The sequence below is a fragment of the Anolis carolinensis genome, chromosome 5 (genome assembly GCF_035594765.1).
Source record: "Anolis carolinensis isolate JA03-04 chromosome 5, rAnoCar3.1.pri, whole genome shotgun sequence".
In the NCBI taxonomy this organism is placed as follows: domain Eukaryota; kingdom Metazoa; phylum Chordata; class Lepidosauria; order Squamata; family Dactyloidae; genus Anolis; species Anolis carolinensis.
The window spans coordinates 108,539,224-108,563,915 of NC_085845.1; the positions used below are offsets into that span (position 1 = coordinate 108,539,224).

Genomic DNA, 24,692 nt, shown 5'->3' on the forward strand with positions numbered 1-24,692 from the left:
TAAAAGAACAAAAGGCTTACAATCTAAGACACAAAAGGAAAATGAAATGGCAGTGTGGGAGGGGAAGAAGTCCAGCCAGCAGATAGTCCTGATTCTTCTCCTTCCGAGGCCAGGGCAGTGGCAGTTGGGACAAGCGAGGATCCTTTGTCTGTTTCCGGTTCTGTGTATGATGGGCAGGATCATCCTAATTCTTTCAGGTGAGTACTTACTAGGCTCGGTCCCAAATTGGTTTGAAGAAAAATGATTTGTAGTTTTGTGTGTGTGTGTGTGTGTGTGTGTGGGGGGGGGGGTTATATATAATATCCAAAAATGCATAGGGTGGGCATTGAAAAGTTCTTCTCAAAGCATGATGGGAGTTGAAGTTTCTTTTTCTGTTTCTCAGCCAGTAAAAAGCCTGGTGGTTCCCATGTTCTGATTGGCTGAGAATGGACATAACTGGTGACTACAATTCCCAAAACCTTCTCTTGAAGTTTGTCTTATTATTTTTTTAAAATGTTATGGTTAAAACTTAAAATGAATCTGGAAGTATGAGTACTGTGTCTATTTCAAAACAGATGGCTAACTATATTTTAGGGAACATGTAAAAATGTAATGGTGAGGAATTTTTTTTACTAGGAGCCCAATAATAACTGGTTACTTAATATGTTTAGAACTGTGCAGTGAGTTCCAGATGATCAGCTTTTAATCAAACTATGGGCAGGTGAACCATTGAAAACCAAACCATAAAAATCACAAGCAACAATAGGTTTTTACAACAATTTTAATATGAATTTGATGTAACTAAGTGTCAACCCATCACCAAACACTTAGTAAAAAATTGATAAAGTGAAGGCTTGTTAAATGACTCCTTAAGAGTTTGTTTCCTTTACAATCAATGGCCTCTGAGAGTTTTAAAAAAACAATTGACACAGATGTTTCATAGAATAAATGAAAAATATGATTTAGAAAGCAGACACTATGTTCTGATAATGACATTTTGCATGATTTAGAAAACCTTTTGCGTTTTATACAGCTTTGCACCAAGGTAAACTATTGAATTCATGAAAAACTTTTACACATCAATTACATAAATATATTAACATCTGTGCACAAAATAAAACAAGAGAGAATATATAATTAGCAGGAAAAGGATATAAAATTTACAACATACTGTTAAAAAGACAGTATTTGATTCTTAGATGAACTATAATGAAGCTGTTTTGTGTATATACATGCAAAAAGGTACAGCCAACGAATAATGCTTATGTTTTACTATGAAACTATAACCCCAGAATGTTGTTTCTGAAAAAAGCAATTGCACACAGTGTACAAAACAATAGTGCAAGAAGAGCTGAAAAGCACTCGTTCTCTTCATTTTTGAGCTTTTGGTTAAAATCTATACAGCTGGCCAGAGAAGCTGTTGCAGAACTTAGCTTCAAATCCATGGGGTATATTTAAGGCACATCATTATTTTCAAAGGTCGGTTGGTTATTGTGTGTGTCCAATATATTCCAGTTCTCAGTAATTTTCACTTGTAGAAGTGGTTTTAGGAGGACAGGAGTTTAATTTACAAAATAGTAAAATCCAACATACACATAGGTGACTTCTATTGCAGTCTAAAATCCAAACTAAAACTTCAGTTTTCATTCCTGTCGATATTTCAAAGAGCTGCCCTATTAGAATAAAGTCTTTTTAGACTCAGCTATGTCATAATGCATATGCCCCACTTGGACAAAATTATAAATTTCTATTTTTCCATTACTCTAGTATACTGGCTAGAGTATGTAATTTGTAGTGGTTTCAAAAATATTTTTTCATCATTCTCAATCTAGGGCAATTGGACTTCGCAAAAGCAGAGGTATTGACTATGTCTTCTGGTCAGCATTCTTCAATTTAAGACTGCTTGTATTAGTCCACCCAGACTTAGTGCCCAGTAATGTTTATAGGTCAACCATGTTGTTTAGATTGTGTTTCTCAATGCATGCAGTGGAATTGAAATATTATTTATTGAATGTATGTAACTTGCTTTCCTCCTATGATGGAGCTCAGGATATTATGCAGTGCACACTGGGATGCTTATTAGATCCAGACCTAGAGGAGCTGGTGGCATGCCTACTAAGCACTGTTGGGCTTAGCACGGCGGACAAAACCGATCGAAAGGTTCAAGCCTGGGTTGGGGTGAGCACCTGCCATCAGCCCCAGCTTCCTGCCCACCTAGCAGATCAAAAACAGAAATGTGAATAGATATATAGGTATCGCTTAAGCGGGGAGGTAGTAAAAGGCACTCATAAGGACATACCAACAATTTGATCAGGGGGGACGTCTAAGGACGATATAGCTCCTCTGCATGGAAGATGGAGACAGCACCCCCCCTCTCTGTGGCCAGAGTTGAGCACAGCCTCCAGATGCTGGAATTGGAACAGATGGGAAAAGCCTTTACCTCTGTTCATGTATTGTCTGTCTTTGCTAATTGTATAACGGCATTGAATGTTTGCCATATATGTGTTCTGTAATCCGCCCTGAGTCCCATTGGGGAGATAGCACAGAATATAAATAAAGTATATTATTATATCACTCAATAGCAACAACTGCTCTCTCCCTCCCCATTACATGTGTTAAAAGTTCTAACTTTTTAAGCTACTACAGTAAAGGGCATTTCAAAATGATAGATCCAATTTCAAAGCAGTATGTTTCACAATGGCAACATATTATAATTACACAAAAAGTTACAAACTGTTCAATGAGTTATGTTTTACTAACAGTTTTGAGCCAGAAATAAATCTAAAAAATAACTCTGTAAATTCGGTTTTATGTTATAGAGTCACCATCTTGTGAATAACTGAAGCCAGGGGCTGTTTGTGCACTAGGAGAGGCATCTAGCGGTAATACTTTGAAACTCAATGCTCCAGCCTTTGGAATGATAAGAGTTTCATTCGTAGGCCGCAGAGATATAGCAATTTCAAATTGGGTTTAACTTTTTGAGACACCTGTATTGCATTTTAATTGCTTATTGTAAATTGTACTGTATTATATGGTTTGATGTTTGTTTTTTGTTGTACAAAACCTAAGCCCAGGGTATAAGTTAGTAAATGCAAATAATAAATTTGTAATGTTTACAAATACAGATTTAAAATAAATCTAGTGTATTTTGCTTTTGGTACTTCAAGCACTGAGAACATCCACCCAGTGCCTCTAGTTTTTAATCTTTTGTTGATGATATTTTGTCTTTACCATGTTGGTTTGAGCTGTTGCAAGTAGGTCATAGAGGAAGAGAATGGGTAGCTCTTTTTGCAATTAAATCAAATGTGCATGGATGGATTATCTGAGAGTTCATTTTTTCAATGTGTCTACTGCAAATGTTCCCGAGGTCCTATGGAAAGGTCAGTTGTACCACTCTATCTACTTACTTGAGAACAGTGAAAGGATAGTAAAAACTGAATCTCAGCTGGAGCTGAGTATGTAAATGTAGGTCAGGGGCCTGGTTGTCTTTAGGCCATGACCAAGTATCTTTTAAAAATGTGTATCTACTTAACTATAGCTCAGGTGGTACAAGGCATTAGGTGGTAGTTGAGCACAATGGATGTAAGTTCAAATCCACAATGGTTAAAAACAAAATGCATCCCTACGTAACATCTCCTAATACCGTGGTTCTCAACCTTCATAATGGTGCAACTCCTTATTTATTTATTTATTTATTTATTTACAGTATTTATAAAAATTATATAAATTTATAAACTTATTTTTGTTGCTACTTTATAACTGTAATTTTGCTATTGTTATGAATGTTATGTAACTATCTCATATGCAGGATGTATTTTCATTCACTCGACCAAATTTGGCACAAATACCCGATATGTCCAAATTTGAATACTGGTGGGGTTGGGGATGGATTGATTTTGTCATTTGGGAGTTCTAATTGCTACAATCAAAGAGCATTCTGAACTCCATCAATGATGGAATTGAACCAAACTTGGCACACAGAACTCCCATGACCCACAAAAAATACTGGAACGGTTTGGTGGGCACTGACTTTGAACTTTGGAGTTGTAGTTCATCTACACCCAGCCTTCTCTGCCAAAGGGGTTCCTAAGAACATCAGAAATATGTGTTTTCTGATGGTCTTTGGTGACCCCTCTGACACCCCCCTCATGACCCCCCCCCCCAGTGGTCCCAACCCTCAGGTTGAGAAACACTGTTCTAGCATATACAATGTTCCCTCACTTATAGAGGGGGTTATGTTCCAGGACCACCTGCAATAAGTGAAATTCTGCGAAGTAGGGGCACTATATTTATTTCAATATTTACACATTATATTAGTAGGTGGCCTTTCTCCCCTTTGCAAGCCTTCTTCCTGCACTTCTTCCTCTCCGGTGCTGCTAGTTTCCCTTTTGTGCATGCGCCTCCCTCTCATCGGCATCCAGAGTGGCCTGGCTGGACGCCAACTAGAGGGAGGGCGTATGTGCAAAAGGGAAACTGGCACCTTTGCACATGCGCACCTCCCAGAAAAAAACCCGGATGGAGTGAGGGAGCGAAAAGCAAACCGCAAAGTAGGGAGGAAACACTGCAGTGTATTCCCAGTGCTTTACTGATGTGATTCATAGACTTCAATGGCATTTATTACCAGTAGCAATAAGGAGAAAAAAGTTCAAATACTGAAGAATGTCCAAGAAAGACAATCCATAGGATAGCTGTTCTTATATCAGCAGCTCCCACGGAGCCAAATCTAACAAAACGAGTGTTTGTGCCAGACGTTGGTCTCAATGGTAGGACACTAGGGAATCAACAAGATAGAACTTAGATTTACAGCTATTTTTTTCTCAGATGCTATGCCTTTCATGGAGGAAGAGTTGCATGTGAGAACCAGTTCTACAATATGGTGTCATGGGCTATACATCCCTATACTGGGATCCGCTTTGTGCTTTTGATTGCTTGCAACACCACCTGCATGGAGTCTAGAGCTTATTGAAACTTCTACTTAATCAAACTCTGATACATTGTGACACAAATCCAACATATGAAATGCAACTTATTAACCCATGCACATGCTTAGAAAAGGTGTTGCTTTATACTAGAGCAGGGGTCCCCAAACTACGGCCCGCGGGCCAGATGCGGCCCGCCAGAGCCATTTATCCGGCCCGCGCATGCACATTTCTCTCCTCCCCGGCCCACACGCACCTTTCCCGCCGCCGCCAAGGAAGGTGCACATGGGGCGAGTAAAAGGCCAGCGCCTTTCCTCCCTCGCCCCGTGGGCAGCTTTCCTGCCGCTGCTGCCGAGGAAGACAGCGGGAAAGGTGTGTGCTGGTCGAGAGAGAGAAAGGCACACGCCTTTTCCTAGCCCCGTGGGCAGCTTGCTGCTGCCAAGGAAGATGCACACAGGGCAAGAAAAAGGCCTGCGCCTTTCCTCCCTCGCCCCATGGGCAGTTTTCCCGCTGCCGCTGCCGAGGAAGACGCACATACGGTGAGGAAAAGGCCTGCACCTTTCCTCCCTCGCCCCACGAGCAGCTTTCCCGCCGCCGCCACCGAGGAGGGCAGCGGGAAAGGTGCGTGCTGGGCGAGAGAGGAGAGAAAGGCGCACGCCTTTTCCTCGCCCCGTGGGCAGCTTTCCTGCTGCTGCCGCCAAGAAAGATGCACAGGGGTGAGTAAAAGGCTTGGGCCTTTCGTCCCTCGCCCCGTGGGCAGCTTTCCCACCGCTGCCACTAAGGAAGGCAGCGGGAAAGGTGCATGCTGGGAGAGAGAGGAGAGAAAGGTGCAAGCCTTTTCCTCGCCCCGCGGGCAGCTTTCCCGCTGCTGCCGCCGAGGAAGATACACACAGGGTGAGTAAAAGGCCTTCACCTTTCCTCCCTTGCCCTGTGGCCAGCTTTCCCGCCCCTGCCACTGAAGAATGCAGCGGGAAAGGTGCGTGCCGGGCGAGCGAGGAGAGAAAGGCGCACGCCTTTTCCTCACCTCGCATGCACCTCCCCCCCCCGCCGCTGCCGAGGAGACAAGCAGGGAGACAAGGCAAGACAAGCAGGGAGTCCGCATGTGCCTCTCTCCCTCATCAGACATTCCAGTGTGAATAACTGAAAGAATACTCTGCAGCCCTGTTGTGGATTCATTTTTCTTGAAGGCTAGCAATCTCTTCCAACGGTGATTGTTGTTGTTGTTGTTGTTGGTCAGGGGTTCTTTATGTTTTGGTGCACAAAAGCAGAAGGGGGGTTGGACTAGATGGCTGAAGGAGTCTCTTCCAACCATGTTTATTACATTATTATTATTATTATTATTATTATTATTATTATTATTATTATAGGATGGCTATCTGTCAGGGGTGCTTTGATTATGGTGTGGACAAAAACAGAAGGGGGTTGGAGTAGATGGCCCAAGGGGTCTCTTCCAACCCTCATTATTTTTATGATGATGATGATGATGATTATTATTATTATTAACATTGAGGCTGTATTTGTTCGTTTGTTTTTTACTTGAAAATAAGATATATGCAGTGTGCATAGGAATTTGTTCATAGTTTAAAAAAAAAACCCTATAATCCGGCCCTCCAATGGTCTGAGGGACCGTGAACTGGCCCCCTGTTTAAAAAGTTTGGGGACCCCTGTACTAGAGGAAATGGTCAAAGCTGTAGAATTCATGTAGTTTGACATCACTTTAACAGCTGTAGCTCAGTGCTATGGAATCATGGGTTGCAGTTAAAAATATATGTAGCATTTCAGGAATGGATTAGGGAATTGGATTGTGCTGTTTTATCTAATCAGTAGAACTGAGATTTTGACCTCTACATTTAGTGTTTGTACAGATCAGTGGTTCCCAACCTTTTTTTGACCAGGAACCACTCTTCAACATTAGTACCAAAAGGGTTATGAATCAGTTTTTGGTCAACTTTAGATTCGGTTTGGTTATTTGTGGTGCTGATTTAGAAAACTGCATTGGATAGACCACATCAGCTCTAGTTTCTGATACAGAACATATGCCATCCAGTAGTTGCCATCTGCCAGCCCACAGCAAAAAACATATTTAATAATCTAGAGGTGATGCGATCTATCCAATGCAATTTTCTGAATCAGCACCCCAAATAACCCCAGGAACAGGCCTAAAAACAAAGACACCAAGAAAAAAAATTGGTTGGGCTGTGCTATTATCCATAGTAATAATGGTGAGGCTGTGGACCATATTTTAGTTCTTGGTGATCCACAGATCACAGGTTGGGAACCACTGGTATAAATCTTACACACAGAACATCTCTTATCTGAAATGCTCCAAAATCTAATATTGTCCCCATAGGTAGATGAGATATCATCTTTGCATTCTTATGATTCAATGTACACAAACTTTGTTTCATGCACAGAATTATTAGAAGTAATGTGTATATTACCTTTAGCTATGTGTATAAGATGTGTATGAAGTGACGAAGAGTCGGAAGTAACTGAACAATTAAACAACAACATGTCTATAAGATATACATGAAAAACGGATGAATTTTCCATTATCTCCTTATGTACACATATGCAAATATAAGTTTTCCAAAATCTGAAAAAATCCAAAGGACTTCTGGTTCCAAGCATTTCAGAAAAGATATATACTCAACCTGTATTGTTTTCAGTAAATTGTTCTTAATGCTGATGCTGGAAATCACCTGGTGTATCTTTTAAACAGTTTTCCGGCTACATCTAGTTAAAACAACTTTTGGATTTCAGAATTCAAACTCACTTGTATTTTGAATATGCTTTAAAACAATGTGTCTGTTTCTTAGAAATTAACTGTTTGCCAGTGGGAATTAATTTTTCATACCTTAATGTGGATAGAAAGACATGTTGGTAGCTGGGAGAGAGTCCACCACCTATTATTCCACTGACTGAGAACCTATTCAATGGGCAAGTTTAATAAGTTGGAACAACAAGGTGTCTTGAATTGGTTTGAGAGGCAGCAACTATATAATTGGAAAAAGGACTGGTTAGGTAAAAATCTCAGATGTTAGAGAGCTGAATAAATATGAAGAATGGCTAACTAAATTTAAAAAGCAAGAAATATCAGGGAAAGGATTAATTGGGAGAAATATACAATGGATTAATAGGCGAAGAAATAGGGCTGAAACTGTTAGAAAAGTGTGGAAGGAGCACTAGGGCCTCCAATGGATCTCGATTGGAAAAGGGTTCTAAAGTGGAGAGTGGTTAAGAATCCGTCAATAAGATTAAAAGAAAATGTGTACAAAGTGGAGATGGTATACCACACCGGTTAAATTACACCAGATGGATAGGAAGCAAAGTAACCTCTGTTGTAGATGTGGCATGCATAAAGGGACATGTTTTCATTTATGGTGGGAATGTCCCCAGCTGAAGAGTTTCTGGAATAATATATTTACGGAAATAGGTAACATTATAGGACTAAATGTCACTCCATATGCTAGGTTAGCATTACTAATGGATGCCACTATGTTGTTGTTATTATTGTTGTTGTTCACATTTATATCCCGTCCTTCACACCCTGAAGGGGACTCAGGGCGGCTAAGTTAAATTTAGAAATGGAAAATAAAGAATTGGTGATTATTTTAGTCACAGTGGGGAGACTTACAATTGCAAGGAATTGGAAGATAGTAAGCAATTTCACGTTGGAAGCATGGTATGGGGAGGTATGGAGCGTAGCCTTAAATGATATACTGTATCAATGGAAATGAGTGTGTGTGTGTGTGTGGGGGACGACGACTAATAGATCAGATTTTGATTCATATTGGTCAGTTTTTATTAAATATGTTTTAGAGAGTGAAAAGGTAAAGCAATACAACCTTGTTGGTCAGGAATTTTGGATATGACATTTGTTTAATGGTTGACTTATAAATTTTATGGTAAAGTTAAGGATATTTGTTCAGGCCTTGGTATGTGTTTGTAAAATGTTCATTGTTTTGTGTTCTGTTTCACTGTAAGTTGTTAATGTATATAAATAAAAATGTATTAATTTAAAAAACTGATCGAGAACCTTACAAATCTTTTAACATTCAAATGTGCATCATGTAGACAGCAACTCCATGTGGATATAACTTTTTGAAAATATTAATGTCTTTAACTGTTTATACATACAATTTTGCTTACATGATTGTATTTATTCTTATTCTGTATGATTTAAATATGTGTATACTGTACTTCTGAAATTTGCCATCATTCTTTTTTCTAGGGAAAAGGAATGCAATCAAGGCAATTCTCTTTCCTTTCTCACCCATTATGTGGCAAGTGAGAGAAGGGATGCTGTCAATGAGCAATACTCACTGGTGGAATTTGAGGTGCATGTGTAGAAACTGCAGTAGCACAAAGCAGCCAACAATTTAAGAAGGTATATAAATGCCTTTCTCACTACTGTTAGCATCATTATACCTTATAGTGCAAAGGTTTTACATAGTTCTGCTCAAAAAGAGACTATAGAAAGCAGCTGACCATGGATTTATCCCGCTGTTACAATTGCCAGCTGTAATTTTGAAATACTTTGTCTCTGCAACTTATATTGCATCACTACAAATCATTAAAATATTCTGAAATTGTAATACATTTATCTCAAATATAATTTGAAAAATGAGTAGATGAACATAAAGTACAGACTTCTTTTAAGAAATGCCTGTTGTTATTATAGGATATAAATTTTGTCATGATCTTAAAAGAAAAGCAAAGTTTATCAAGCAAAACTAAAGCACAGACTATATATCTTAAATAATGTACACGTGCATAACCTCTACTTGCTACACTGTTTTTGGTGCTCCCTTAAAAGATACCTCAGTCTGGAAAGAAATAGAATTTTAGACTAGACCATGAATCCAGCTATACATGATTGTCTTTGCTAGTTGTAGTAGGCATTGCAGGTCTAGTTCGGGGTTGGCAAGGGAAGGAAATATTTTAACCTCCATAAAAGAATGTTCTCTTTCCCTGGAGCCTAAGAACATTTTCCAAAGCTGAGATCTTGGAGATTTGTATAATCTACCAAACGTATCCCACAGCCAAGAGGAAATACAGGATGTGTTGTTGGTACTGTGCAGAGAAACATCCCAGGGACATTAACTTCACTCCCTCATAGGACTCACGTGATCTTTTGTGACCACTGATTTGTCTCACCCTGCCTTGGCTTTATTACATAACCAAATACAAACTGAATATAAGCAAACACGAAAAAGGGTAACCTAAACTCTCCAGCCTTTATGACAGTCACCTATCCGAGATAGGAGTCACATTGAAAGAAAAATCACACGGCTCCTGTCCTTTGGATGGGCATGATAAATAAGCACATACTGTAGTTGTGGATTGCTCTTTTGCACCATTAATGGAACTGATACATGGATGCTGGGGGTTGATTTATTATGATAATAACCCTACTTCCTTTAATAGATGACTGTTCAATGAGTAGAAGCTGCTCTCTGCTAATATCAGGGAGCAAGACAGCTTCTTCAGGAGGTGGTCCTGGATGGGATGAGGTGCTGATGGACAGAGATGCGTGGCTTATATTTCCTAACCACTGTTTTCTTCAGGTGTAGTAAAAAATGCTGTCCCACTGTTAGGATTGAAGTAAGATGCAACTGCTAGTCCAGCCAGCTTTTGTACATGGAAAAAGAGGGATTGTGTCTTCTTGTCCTTTACCTCAAGGAGCAAAATATCTTGAGTCAACCACGCCAATAATTATCTAAAGTAAGTTTAATTAGTTGGACTAAATTCATTATAGAAAACCCCCTCCAATGCTGGAAAATAAAGCTCAAACAAGGAGAATCCCAGTGAGCGTTTTGTCTTCATTTTCTCCAGTTAGTCTCTTAGGAATGTCTTTGTGGTATCTAGTAAGCCAACAGCTTCAAGAGTTACATTCCTGGAAGTCTGTCTCAGGTGAGGTATCAGTGCAGAAGTCCAGGGTATCCAGTAAAGATCCCTTATACCAAACAGCTTGCCAATCAAATTCCCTAACAAATGGGAAAGTTCAAGGAAGTTCTGCAGACCAAAAGCTAATCATAATACAAGGGGGGGGGGGGAATACATATAAAAACAAAGGGCTCATCATAGCAATCTCAATTACAACAAAAAGGCTTCTGAAGCTGCTACAGGGAAATGCCTTCAGCATGGTTATTTCCATTTTTCTTTCTTTTTTATGACAGACATGCATCTTAAAGATGCATGCAGATGTCACATAAAAACAGCTCAACAACAATTACATCATGTATTTGGGGAAAAATATATCAGGAAGTTAGATTGCCAAGCATGCAACTTGTGGGCATCACAATGGAATGGCTAACCATCCTTAAGAGACTTTGGCATGCACATTTAGAAGTGAAGTCAAAGATACTTTCCTGTAACAGGAACGGACCCAATCTCCAAGGACTTTCCAAAAGACTGTGCCTGAACATCAGAAGTAGGTCTAACCCAGTGGATCATGCTGCCTTGCAACACTTTCAACAGGAACATGATTAGATCACAGCTTCCAGAAAGGAATTAGCTCTTAAACTCTTTGACGCAGATTCGTTTAGTTACTATAGCAATGATTTGCTCTTCTTTTTTTTTTACAATCATTCACGTGAATCAAAGACTATGTGACAGAGGGACTCATCTTGATCATTCATGGGTTTTGTTGTTAGACTTGGGAGCTTCCATGAAGAGGCAACTGAAATGGGATCATGGAGTATTCAACAGCTCTGCTTGCAAATCCACCCAGCAAAGGCAGTCCAACAGGTTTAAGAGGCCCTACAAAGAAGAAATATGCTATGAAAAGCTGGACTTTTCATTTTTGTGCATGCAAAAATACTTACAAATCTGCTAGGAAGCAGCTAGGGAAATGTTTTGTCAAAAACAGTTTTTTTTCTGTATATCTTTTCTCAAATGCCATTTCAAAAAATGACATGTATTCCTGCCAAGTCAAATATTATTGATGTTCCTGTGATCTAAATGGGAAAATTAAACAAGCATTTCAGTTTCTTTCAGTAAAATAATGGTGTTTGAGAGTTTTGTGTAGGCTACCCACTGATCAAAATTTATCAAAGCATCGAGACATTGTCTGCCAGTCACTGGCAAAAGTACTATATAGACAAACAACTGTGTTGTTGAAAATGTTCCTCACTATTAAAGATGCTGGTTGAGATTGATAGGAATTCAAGCCCAGCAATATCCAAGGCACCAGCTACTTGGCCCTTTTTTCGTGTCAGAAGTGACTTGAGAAACTGCAAGTCGTTTCTGGTGTGAGAGAATTGGCCATCTGCATGGACGTTACCCAGGGGACGCCCGGATGTTTGATGTTTTACCATCCTTGTGGGAGGTTTCTCTCATGTCTCCGCATGGGGAGCTGGAGTTGAGAAAGGGAGCTCTGAGTTGTCAGTCAGCAGTCCTGCCGGCACAAGGGTTTAATCCACTGTGCCACCGGGGGCTTACTTGGCCCTGATTTGTCAAGTTGTAAGGTACCTTCAAGAAATATTCTTACCTGAATTGTTAACTGAAATGCTTGTACAATTGAAACTGTTCTTTAAGACTCTGAACTTTTTTTGATATGACTTTAAAATCATATGTAAAACAAATATGAATGATATTACTCAGGGTGGAACACAGATAAAGCAAATGTATTTTGTGAACAATGATGCCATTGTATTATAGACAAGTTTTATGACAAATAATATTAACCTACATTTATGAAATGCACTAGATGCTTAAAAACTAAATTCTGGATGTTTATAAGATGTGATACATCTCAGACTACTGGGCTGTTCCATCAAAAGCTCAATGCTTTCCTCTCCTTCCATATTCTCTATATTCTTGTTTAATTAGCCATGTCTTTGGCTGGTAACTGGTTGTGGCAAAAGTCTTCTAGTATAGGATTTTCTATATTAATTTTCACAAATATGTTTAAATGTTTTGAAACATGTTTTAAATTCAAAATTTTAATAATTTTTTAAAAAACATTTTCATTGTTCAATGTTTAAGCCATACTTTGTTTTAACCTTTGCTTTAAGTCATGTTGGATCAGATATAAAGGTATAAAGATAAATAGGTAATTAAATAAACAAGAGCTAGTGTGGTAAAGTGGTTTCAGTGCTGAACTATGATCAGCTCGGCCAAGGAAACACATTGGATGATCTTAAGCAGGTCACATTTCCTTGTCCTCAAAGGAAGACAAAGGCTGAAACTCTGAACAAATCTCGCCAAGCAAACTCCAAGAAAGGTTTAACGTAAGTCAGATATGACTTAGGCAGACAATAACAACAAATAAATAAGTAAAGTATCCCTCTCCAAATGTTCCAAATATCACAAAGGGATATAGTCATAGAATCATAGAATAGTAGAGTTGGAAGAGACCTCATGGGTCATCCAGTCCAACCCCCTGCCAAGAAGCAGGAAATCACATTCAAAGCACCCCCGACAGATGGCCATCCAGCCTCTGCTTAAAATCCTCAAAGGAAGGAGCCTCCACCACAGTCCGGGGCAGAGAGTTCCACTGCCGAACAGCTCTCACAGTGAGGAAGTTCTTCCTGAGGTTCAGGTGGAATCTCCTTTCCTGTAGTTTGAAGCCATTGTTCCGCGTCCTAGTCTGCAGGGCAGCAGAAAACAAGCTTGCTCCCTCCATAGTTTGGAATTAGAAAAAATAACTGTATTACTTATAGTCTGTGCCTCAGAAGAGTTTTTCTAAATTTTAACAATGATTTGTGCAGTTTCTTTAATTGGCCAATTAGGTTCTCACAATGTTTGTACAACGTGAACAACACCGCATTTAGACATGGAAGCAAAAAAAAAATCTATCATGTGGAAGAAAAAATGAACTTCAGACTTGGAGGGTGGGTGGGCATGTGTTGTAATCATTAGGTAATTTAATTTAATTAACAATCCTTAAATAAAGAAGAAAACTAGTGCTAGAGATAATTTTGCTAAGTAAGAAGCTCTGCCTCTGTAATATTCACTTTTGATTGCATGGACTCCAAGAGGAAAATTGTCCCCTGGAATTGGGGACTCGAAGGTGGTTCACAGAGGTTCAGTTCCTGCCCTGGGCTTTATCTTAGCAGGACTAAGATACTGAATGCAATTTCCTGCTTCTTGGCAGGGGGTTGGACTGGATGGCCCATGAGGTCTCTTCTAACTTTATGATTCTAGGACACAGCAAGACAGAGGGAACTGTGAAGGAAGACCCACCACATTTGGTCAGGTTTTTTTGCAGTACAAGAGACACAAAAAACATATTTAATGATGACATTATGAGGATATATTGAGTGGCAAGCTCATGTCTGATGGACAACTCACTCCCTTTGGATTTTTCTTTTACTAGTCGGAGACATGAATAAAGACACTGAAAATGAAATGAAACCAGAAAAATCAAGGCTGCAACTGTTAAAAGAAATGCACCCCTCTCTCAAGTTGGCTGAATAGCGGAACTTGAGAATTGTAAGAAGGGCTATTAAAGTGTAAGCATTCTGATGACTGTTAACAATAGTTTTATGAGACTATGTGGTCAACAAAAAAGCTCTTACAAGGAAGACCAAATAGGAAATGAAAGTTCACATTTTTTTAACATTAAGAGAATAAAAGGGAGATGGGAACAGGAAAAAAATTACATGAAGTTCCACTGTATATACAAGATATATTATTGCAAGGGAAAATACCAGTCATGTTAAAAACAGCTGGTAATGGTCAACACAATGTCAGACCACCACATATTGTGGATTATATTGGAAGTTTAAATGATTTTGAGATAAATGCCTGCAAAAGAAGCTAGATGAATATCTATGGAACAACTTGCAAAATCAACTGAAATAGCTCAACTTATGGATGAGGAAGATGGATTTTGAGATCCCAACATTGAACTAAGTGGATTCCATTTGGGTACGGGACCCACAGTTTAAGAAGCAGCGTATTAGAAAACTTGAAAGGCAAGACTAAGTATTTGGTGGAGACTCCAGAGAAACTGAAGCATAACAAGGAGGAAGTTATACATGCAGTTACACTTTCAGACCTCAAAGTGAAGGATAAATGAGAATTTGTGGTTTGCCAGAGGAACATATTCACACTAAAATGATTATTTGAGCAGGAAGTTCTGGATAAAGATTTCAAGTGGAAGATTAGGATTTACAGACAGGATTCTTATGTGGCTTAGCATAGAAATCTGTACAGAGACGTGGTGGTTAATTTTGTGTAGTCCAACTTGTGATTTGGTTCTACAACATCACCTAAAGAAGTTAACAACTGATGGTCAACAGCTGATTTCATTTAGGGATACATCTCCTACAATTCTGAAGTGAAAGGACTATACTGTCTTAACACAAAAGTTAAAGGTGAATGATATCCCACTTACATGGGTGAAACTAGAGGGAATCTCTCTCAAGTTTAATAAAATGAGATTCAGATAAAATACAATGCAAAAGCTGGAAGAATTCTTGAAGAAGCATGGAGATAGGCTCAATGCACATCAGAGCGAGAGAAAAGGAGGACCAAGCACGTGGAGAAGAAAAGACAAAGGATGACAAGAAAGGCACAGGACCAGATGGACAAGGTGAGATGGATATGGACACCGATGTTGCCAAAATGATGGATATAAAATTACTTGGAATGTCAGGGAGATGAATGAGCCCTAATAAATGAAAAAGACATCTCAGTACTTGATAAAATGAAACAAAATGTGATATGCTTTTAAAAGCCTCCTATCAAGGAGAAAGATTGATTATTAATTTGGAACTGGGGCCACATTTTCCAGCATTGATGATGAATAAGAAAAGAAGAGTAGTAGTCTATGTGATAGTGTTGGGAGTCACATTCTATATCGGATGTGGTTTCTGTTGTTTTCAATGCAGGCAGAAGCCACTCACTCTCTTTTGGTTATGTGGGGACTGAGACAAAGAACCATAAATTTAAACTCTATAAGCAGGAGTGAAAGAGCTCTACTAGGGACCCAGGAATGCCTCTTTCTTCAGCAGAGAACAGTAATTTCTTGAGATGTCTAAATCTTTAAAAAGCTTCAGCTACTGTATAGGTAAGACTCAGTCAGTAATATTCATAAAGAAAAAAGTTTTATCTTTATTGGAGGTGTTGTGACTCAGCCTGATAAAGAAGATGGATTTGGGGTTTTGCAGTCTGAGAATGAGTGTCTCATGGGCTGGGAGCCAGGGAGTAAGTGATATTCAGCTTACAGATCAGCCAGACCCTGACATGCTAGATGGGGGAGTGAGTGTGAGAGATTCATGGCTTTCAGAAAGAGATGTGGAAAATCAGCAATCGCCAGGTGCTTCACTGTCAGTTAGTGATAATGAGGAAGAGCAATTAGACCGGAATGATAATTGCTTATGAGAAACCGGCCTCCGAGGTGTTCTCTTAGAATTTTGGCTAGGAGACAGGGTGCTCAAGACCATAGAAATTGTTCATGTCCTGTAAGAATGGGTAAATAGAAAAGGTGGTTGAGACAGACTCTCAGATCAAGCAACGTCGCTTTCCTGGTATGTTCTCCCGACGTGTTCCTGGTGAAGCTTCCAGTGTCCTGCTGTGTCTTTGGAATATAATAGGCCTCTCTGTTCTTGTTTTGGATCTTATGTTTGGACTTTGCTCTGGGAATCTTGTTCATGTTTTGAGCCTACTATTTACACTGGTGTTTGTTGCGAGCAAGGTGGACCTCCGGCTGGGGTGCAACAGGAGGTAGAAAACAAGAGTTATGTCCTAGTCCTTAGTTCCCTTTTTTCATTCTTCTGTTGGTGTAAATTCTGGTACTTTCAAACCCAGGAAACATATTTAGGGGTAACCGTGTTGGTCATAGAAGAAAATAAAACAAAATCCCCAAAAGAACAATATAGATTGTAGACCTATGAGTCCAATGCCATCACTTTCCTTTTCTTCACCTATATAATTTTTAAACATCTTTTTCTTGATGAAAAATAGTGGAGCTTTGAAAGCTTGCATGTAGTGTTTTGTGCATTTTGGTTGGCTAATAATATTTTTTGCTCTTTTGTGGGATTTTTAAAATAATTTGGTGCATGGCCAACGTGACTATACTTTCTTCTTTTTTAGTAATAGTTTTTATTAAAGCTTTTTATGAGTTACATTGGTGGCCCTATAGGAAAGTTAGGGAAGGATTGTCCAAAGGAAGTGACTATACTTTCTTGAATATTGAAAATTGTATGGGCTGCATTGGGTTACTTCACATTAACGTAAGGCATTCCTGTAGCCATTCCAATTAGGTGACTACAATGAATACAATCAGAAAACTTTGGGACTGAAACCACCGGCATAGCTGAAATCACATCTGTCATGTTTCGGAGCTGTCCAGTGAGTTCTAATGTATTTTTCTTTAAACAAGAATGTATGGCAAACTTTGAACAACGGAAAAGGAAGAAAACCAACAAACAACAGAAGTTAAAAGTGAAATAATGGAAGACTATGAAAAAGTTATCAGTTTCTTTCTGAAAATCATTTGACAAAAGTATATCAAAAAAACATATTTTGGTACCAATATTTCTCTCCATTTTACCATATCTCAACTTCTATCTGAATGTTTGGTTGAGTGAAATGTTACCAGATCACAACTTTTCTGGCTTCGAGAAAAATCTGTTCCCTAAAGCCCGAAGTGCATTCTCACGCTCATTTTTTTTAAATTTCAAAAGCTCATTGTTGTCTCTAGTTTTTGGTGGTGTTTTTTTTTTGCTTTTGCCACATGGGTGGGGAAGGTCGTTCTCAGGTATGACCCAGGTATGACACAAATCTAGCAGATTTTGTGTTGTAGTCACTAGGGAGTGTAAAGTAAAAAATAAATGGCAGGGGGACGTTGCAGCCCTCCTGGGTCTGGGAGTGTGGTCAGTCCCCTTGATCTTGGCCTATCTCTGCACTGCATCTTGCCCCCATTCCACTGATTTCTTGTTCCTTCACTAAATGCTGTGCAGAATAAAACACACTGCATTGCATTTATCATAGGAAAGGAACAGGAGGAGTATGATACCAGAAGGACAGAAAAGACGATAGTTGGGGTGATATTGGTATTTTGGGTTATTTTAACGAGCAGGTACTCTGGCAACACTGGGAAAGAAACAAATGCAACACTCACGAGAGAGCTCTTTGTACAATTATGATCATGACCTTTGCTGCTCTGTTGTAAGTTGATATTTTATCTAAATTTGTCTGAATGCTTATCTGTTGGGGGTGCTTTGGTCATGTTTTCTTGCATGGCAGAGGGTTGGATTGGATGGCCCTTGTGGTCTCTTCCAACTCTATGATTCTATTGTTATACAATACCACTCCTGCCTTGGTAAGAGATTACTTTATTTGGTGCTGTATGTACAGTTCCAATCCAATGATGGAAAGAGTGCATATTTACATCCACTGGTGCTGGATGAAAGAAACTACCCCCACAACACATTTTGTATGCATAGCCCCCACTGCAGTAGCAAATTAATAAAGGATGTCTGTTTTCCTGGCACAAACCAAACTTCAAAGAAAAGGATCAGTATTTAAAATTAATTGACATCAAACAGTATGTGCCTAAGATACTAGGGATTCTCCTTTAGGTGCTTTAATATTGTACAATAAAACCAAATCCTATTTTGTACCTCTCAAAAGTATATATGTTACACCTGGAGCAGTATGCAGTTGGAAATAAGTTTTTCTAACTCTTTTGACTTATTTTCTATCCTGAACGTTTTCCTTAATTGCGTCATTTGAATGAAAAACTAATACAATTTTGAAAAGGGGTGATGGGGGAGATGAAATAAAACTTACCCAATTGGTATTTTGAGTAACAACTTGATACTTGGCCAGCACTGCATAACTGCCTCGTACTCCGTTTTCTTACACCCAGGTCAGTGAGCTTGCATTGTGTCTTCCTCTGCTTACTCATTTTTTTGGGAACCTCGGTAGCACCATCATCAACACTGACACGTTTGCTCGATTTCTTGCGGTCTCGTTCAACGTGCATCTCTTTAACCAAGGTGGAATACGCTGCAGCTTTAGATGCTTCTGCATTCTTTTCACAATTGTCAGATGTGCTTTGCTTAGCAGAATGGGATCTCAGAGTACAGTGAGATTTCTCCTGAAAATAGCTGTGACCGGTGCAATGATTCACAGATTTAGGAGTACAAAAAACAGGAGTTGTATTAAGTGACCACTGCTCTTCAACAGGATTGATCTTCTTCAAAAATATTCTGCAATTCTTAAAGGCTTTGTGTCTCCAACCATCTTCACCAGGGGCCTGCACATTTTCACTCTTTTGTTGGCTGCAATATGCAAATAGTGTGCTTGATGTGCAATTATTTCTTAATCCAGAGTTTGTGCTGAGGTCAGTCAGTTGCAGTTTCTGTTGATAAAAGGCATCTCCGATTTCATTTCCAGTTGCTGAAGTGATTGTATGAGGTTCTAGCAAAATCGAGGGTGGTTTAGGTTGTACACTACCATTCCTGTGCTTCATGCACAACTGGGTGCTAATTTTCCTGTTTGCATTAGCAAAACTCTGACTTTGGCAGAAGAAGAGCAAGCTTCTCCTTTTAGATTTCCAGTCACTTGTTCTGTGATTATACAATGTTTTCACTTTTCTCCACCGTTCATGCTGAATATTCTCAAATTTGGTTTTTCTAAATTTAGCTAGTGTATAATTATGTTTTCTGTTTAAGATTTGAGACTTTACTATTTGTAAATCTCCTGCAGATTTTGAAGGTGAGGATAGTGCAAATTTTTTAAAGTGCTTTCTCAAAGGACTAGGGTTACAATCATATTGTCTTGTTCCCATTTTAAACTGTCTTGTACTAATTACTTCCAAAGGATTCCGAGCATTTGCTTTTCTCACCAATGACAGTGACTGTGTTTCTGTTGTCTGCATAAACCATGTGCACAATTCATCTATATTGCATTTTTTCTGGAAAAGCATTTTTATAGGTGAATATTCAAGCTGCAAAATACAGGAATCCAAAGGGTTTGATACTTTAGTGCTACAATCTTGTTCACTATGACACTCTTCTTCATCATACAGACATTTTCCAAATTCTTCTCCATTCACATCCAGCCAAGTATTTGTTATCTGGTCATATCTATTGTTCAGTTCTTTCAGCAAGGAATCACTAGAAATGGAAGGGTCCCACCACCTAAGAGAATGGGATGAAATGATGGGATCCAATGACATTTCATGAATGGACCTGAATTTACTATGTTCTGAACCCCTTTTCACATTGTCTGGATCCTTATTTGCTGAGGTATGTTTGGGCACCATACTTGAGTGATGCTGGGTTTTTTTATTTCTGTTTTTCAAACAGAATTTATACGATTTGTGTGGAAAGGCACGTCTGCAAGACAACGGGCTAGAAGTTGTTAAAGAGTGTAAGAAAGACAGTGAGGGTCTTCTATCTCTAAGTGACTGCCTCAAAGGAATTTCAGGTTTTTTGGAAGCTAAAATCTTCTTACATGAAAAATCCACATCTGTGTCATTCCATATACTTCGAGAAGCATACCTCTTATTGCACTGCTTATTATCCTTCTTAAAAGATTCATTTTTTTCTAAAACAGTCTCTTTTTCTAAAGGAGGCAGGCAGCTGCTGATACTCACTTTTCTTTCCTGAGATGAAATCTGATTAACAGTCACCGATATGCCAGATATTTTTACTTTTGCTGGTCTGCCAGGTTTTCTAATTATATTTAAAGGCTTCTGGTTTGGTCTTATGATACTGCTGCAATGGGATGCTACTACTGGGCTGCTCTCAAGGGGCCTAACATATACATAACCAGATGTAGAATTTGGCATATGCTTGTTTAACAAACTGTCCCTGGTTTCTGAGTTGTTTACTTGAGCAGATTCACATATAACATCACAATCACGATGATGATCTGGAACCACACTGACTACATTTACAGTGCCTTCTGAAACACACCTCTTAGTCCTTCTTGATCTTCCAAAGACAACTGTCACAGTAATATTTTTGTTAATGCTCTCCCCCTCCAAAAGCTCTGTATTAGAGCTTCCATTTTTACTATCACTAGTGGAGTCACTCATGCGGTTGATATTTTCAGCAGCAGCTACCTTAGGCTTTGGAGGTCGACCAATTGGTCGCTTAAACTGTTTTACAACTTGAGGACCTATTTTTTTGGGTCTGCCAGGTTTTCTTTTTAGGCAGGATCCGGTGTTGTTTTGTTCCATGGCTTCTTCACTTGGCTTGTGTTCACTAATGTTTGTTTCATTAGTTTTAGGAAAAGCAGAATTCACTTCATTTTTGTTATCATTTTCATTAAATCCGTGTTCTTCAACTGAAACATTTTTATCAAGATTCCCAGTTTCTGATTGTTTCTCTGATGGTACAGTTTTATTCTCATGAACAGAATAAAGATCAATGTTTAATTTAGAAGAATCATTCACAGACTTTAATGTATATTTGACTCCTTCACTACTGCTAATTTCTGAAAGAAACATAAGTTTTATAGGACTGGTGTAATTTAGTGTTGTAGGTGAATTATTCCCACCATCAGAACTTGCTTGCAATTCCTCATTACTAGAAGCCAATGCATCTGAATCAAGTGAATGTGATGATTTCCAAAGGGCTTTATATTCTTCATCAGAAATTTCTTCTTTTGTTGGTAAACACTTTCTGTTACTACTGCTAAATGGCACATGAGCTTGCGACAGGAAATATTGTCCCTTACTTCCAGTTTCACTCATAATAAAAAGGCCACTTTTAGAACTATTGTTGACATCAGACTTGTGAATATCTTTTAGTTTGTTGGATATTGTATAACCATTAAAAAATTGGGGTTTCACCTTTTGGGCCATATGTAATGTATCTTCCAAACGCTCTACAACAACATGTAGATTTGTGTTTCGCACCATGTTGTTTAAATCTCCATTGCAACATGTTTTCGCCTGAAGATCTGTATGTGTTTTATCTTTTTCCATGTAGTAAGAATGGGATTTTGTTGGTGATGATTTTTGAAACAAAATATTGTTTGTTACATACACAGAGCACCACATGGGAGGAATAACAGTATGTTTGGTCCTTTCTAGCAACTTGTCATCATCTCTATTTACAGGAACAGTATCCACATGCGGATCAACCCCACAACTTCTCTGCATTTCAGTCAAATGAATTTGGGATGTTGTACAATTACTTTCTGAAAATGACACAAAATCAGAATCGGTTCCTGCGCTATTCTGAGGTTGTTCCAGTGACTCTTGTTGACACACTGGCAGAAACTGTGACTTGATGGGAGAAAATGGCTTCTCTTTATTTTCTTGATTTTCTAAATCAAGGCTGTTTAATGTATTATGACTGGCAATTTTGTCTGGTGACAGTCTGTCATTTTTTGCAAGCTTTTTTGTATTCCTATCGGAAGTTGCCTTTTTCCTTATGAAGGTTTCATCCAGATTAGCCAACTCTCTTTTAATTTGCAAAGACTGCCGTCTAAATAGAGAAGAATCAGGGGAACTATGCATAGCAAACAAGGTTTCCTGCCGTTTTCGAAATCTTGTTTGGATAATTTTATTTTCAACATCTTTGTCATGTTGTTTCAATAACTCCATAAAACTGTAATCATTTGGCTTAGCATCATGTAAGAGAGATGTTATGAAACTCCGTAACTTAATATCAGCTTCTGTTCTCCCATCGTTCTTGGACAATCTTGCCACATTTGTGGCATTAGGAGTTTCGATTGATTTCAATTTCTCATTGATTCTGTCCATTAAGTCTTGAAAAGGGGCATTTTCAACTTGTTCAAGCTTATCAGAATTTATAAGGCTGTTTTCTTGATTTGCGCTTAGAAGGGTTTCACCCAAATTACCAACCGCTTCTATGATGAATATATCATCTTTCTGTTCACATGCAGAAAAATTTGTTTCAGCTGGTAAGAGGGATGGAGGCTGCTTACTATTCCTTTCAAGTCTCTTATCTAAGGAAGGAGAATCTTCAACTGATTTTTCCAAAGAGTCACATTCATCAGTTTCTACAGGTGATAAAGATGGTGGTGAGGGGCTGCGGGCTCTGCTAGCATTATTAGTCTCTTGCCCTGTTGAACAGTGATGCATATACAGCGTAGGTTTAGCAGAGTGGAGTTTACACTGTTGTAACTGTTTAGGACAGCATCCATTAGGACTGCAAGGCACAGGATTCCCTTTGCTCACCACAGTGTTAAAGTGTCCAACAGCCACAGATTGGCCTGATAAGCCATCTGTATCAGTCATACAGACTGACAGAGATGGTGAACAAATATTTGGTCTTTGATTCTGTAAACAGCACCTTTTGATTAGCATGTTGCCTTCAAAACTGCAGACTGGAATGTGTATATGATCTTCAGCTGTTTCATAAAATACAGTTCCCGGAAACTGGCAATTGCAAACTGAATGAATACATGGGTCCTGGATTAAAAAATTCAACATTGCTAAAATCTGATGCCAATGGTATGAGCATAATGTTGCCAAAACCTTGCTTAGAGCAGAGTTTCCTCTTTCCAATTGAGTTGTTTCCTCTGATTTTGCACCAGCTGCTGTACTTGAACTGAAAACAAAAAGCAGATCAAAACAAAAAGTAAATTACACGGGAAAAAATGGCATGTGGCTGATGTCTAACTGTGAGAAGGTACCAAGTGTCCATATCTCAAAGGATTTTATAGAAATGTTCTACTTTCTGTGAGATTCCATGTATGAATTATAAGGAAAATGTGTACACATTCTCCCAGAACTCAACAATATCAAATTACCATATATACTCATGTATAACGTAAAGAGAAAAAAATTATGTCAGAAGATCAATTGCAAAAACTTTGATCAACTTATACATGACTCAGTGCAAGAATAGGGAGCCAATGCAAGGGCAGAGACAAGAGGCAGAGTTGAGAAGTGTTCCCAACCCAAGCTGAAAAAAGGAAGCCAGATCCCCTTCTTCCTCACCTTTTTTGGCTTGAGCAGAGTTCAGGAGCAATATGGGAGAGCCCTTTTGGGTGACTGAGCTAACACGAAAGGGCAGCGGCCACCACAGTCTCTCTGCAGAGAACCGTACTCAACAGCAATAAGAGACATTGAACCATATGTGCAATGAAGGATTGACATTGGACTGGCCCTGGATTGACGCTTTCGGATTGTGTGATTTTAACTGTTTTACTTGCAATGTTTTAATCTGTTTTTACTTGGGATGTTTTAAATGCTATGGGTTTGATCATTTTAACACTATGTTCATTGTTTGTATAGTATGCTGTAAACCGCTTTGGGTCACCTAGGGAAGGCGGTATATAATATATATATATATACACACACACACACACACACACACACACACACACACATACATACATACACACACGCACTTACTCTCTCGCTTTAAATGGCTATCCTTGTTTCAATTCACCTCAAATTCTCAAAATGACTCTCGCACATTGCTGAACTCTGCTCAGGTCTAAGCAGAAGGTGAGGAAGGAGGGAAAGCTTTCTTTCTTCAGTTTGGGCAAGGGAAAAGAAATGAGGTGGGAGAGCTTCTCACCTCTGTTTCTTGTTACTGCCTTCATGCTGGGTTCCCACTAAAGGCAGATTGCTTCCTTACTCTTCTCCCCTACGTTTTTCAGGCTATATTCTGATTCTTCTTCATTTATATTCTTTTACTCATCTGTGTTTGCACAGATGTAAAGATTTTAATATCAGTAATGCAATTTATACCCCCCATAGTAACCCCTTAAATAAACAGACTCTCTTCTTCTCTTTAGTACAGAGGTCCCCAAACTAAGGCCTGTGGGCCGTATGTGGCCCTCCAAGTTCATTTACCTGGCCCCCGCCCTCAGTTTTAGACTTAGGCTCGCCCAAAGTCT

General features: G+C 39.0%; 1 protein-coding gene across 5 annotated transcripts in view; it reads right to left on the bottom strand.

Annotated features, from left to right (window-relative positions):
* Window positions 1-742: 742 nt before the first annotated feature.
* The window catches only part of lcorl (ligand dependent nuclear receptor corepressor like), a 78,422-nt gene continuing 54,472 nt past the window's right edge, over window positions 743-24,692 (bottom strand). For 3 of the 5 annotated variants that reach the window (XM_062982120.1, XM_016993900.2, XM_016993901.2), the window contains 2 exons: window positions 18,648-23,392; window positions 743-11,663 (listed from right to left, as the gene is read on the bottom strand). In XM_062982120.1, coding sequence (XP_062838190.1) covers window positions 11,554-11,663; window positions 18,648-23,392 — 4,855 coding nt within the window. In that variant the 3' untranslated portion in view covers window positions 743-11,553. The remainder of the gene's footprint in view (window positions 11,664-18,647; window positions 23,393-24,692) is intronic. The other 2 variants (XR_010006589.1, XM_062982122.1) reach the window with 2 other exon arrangements.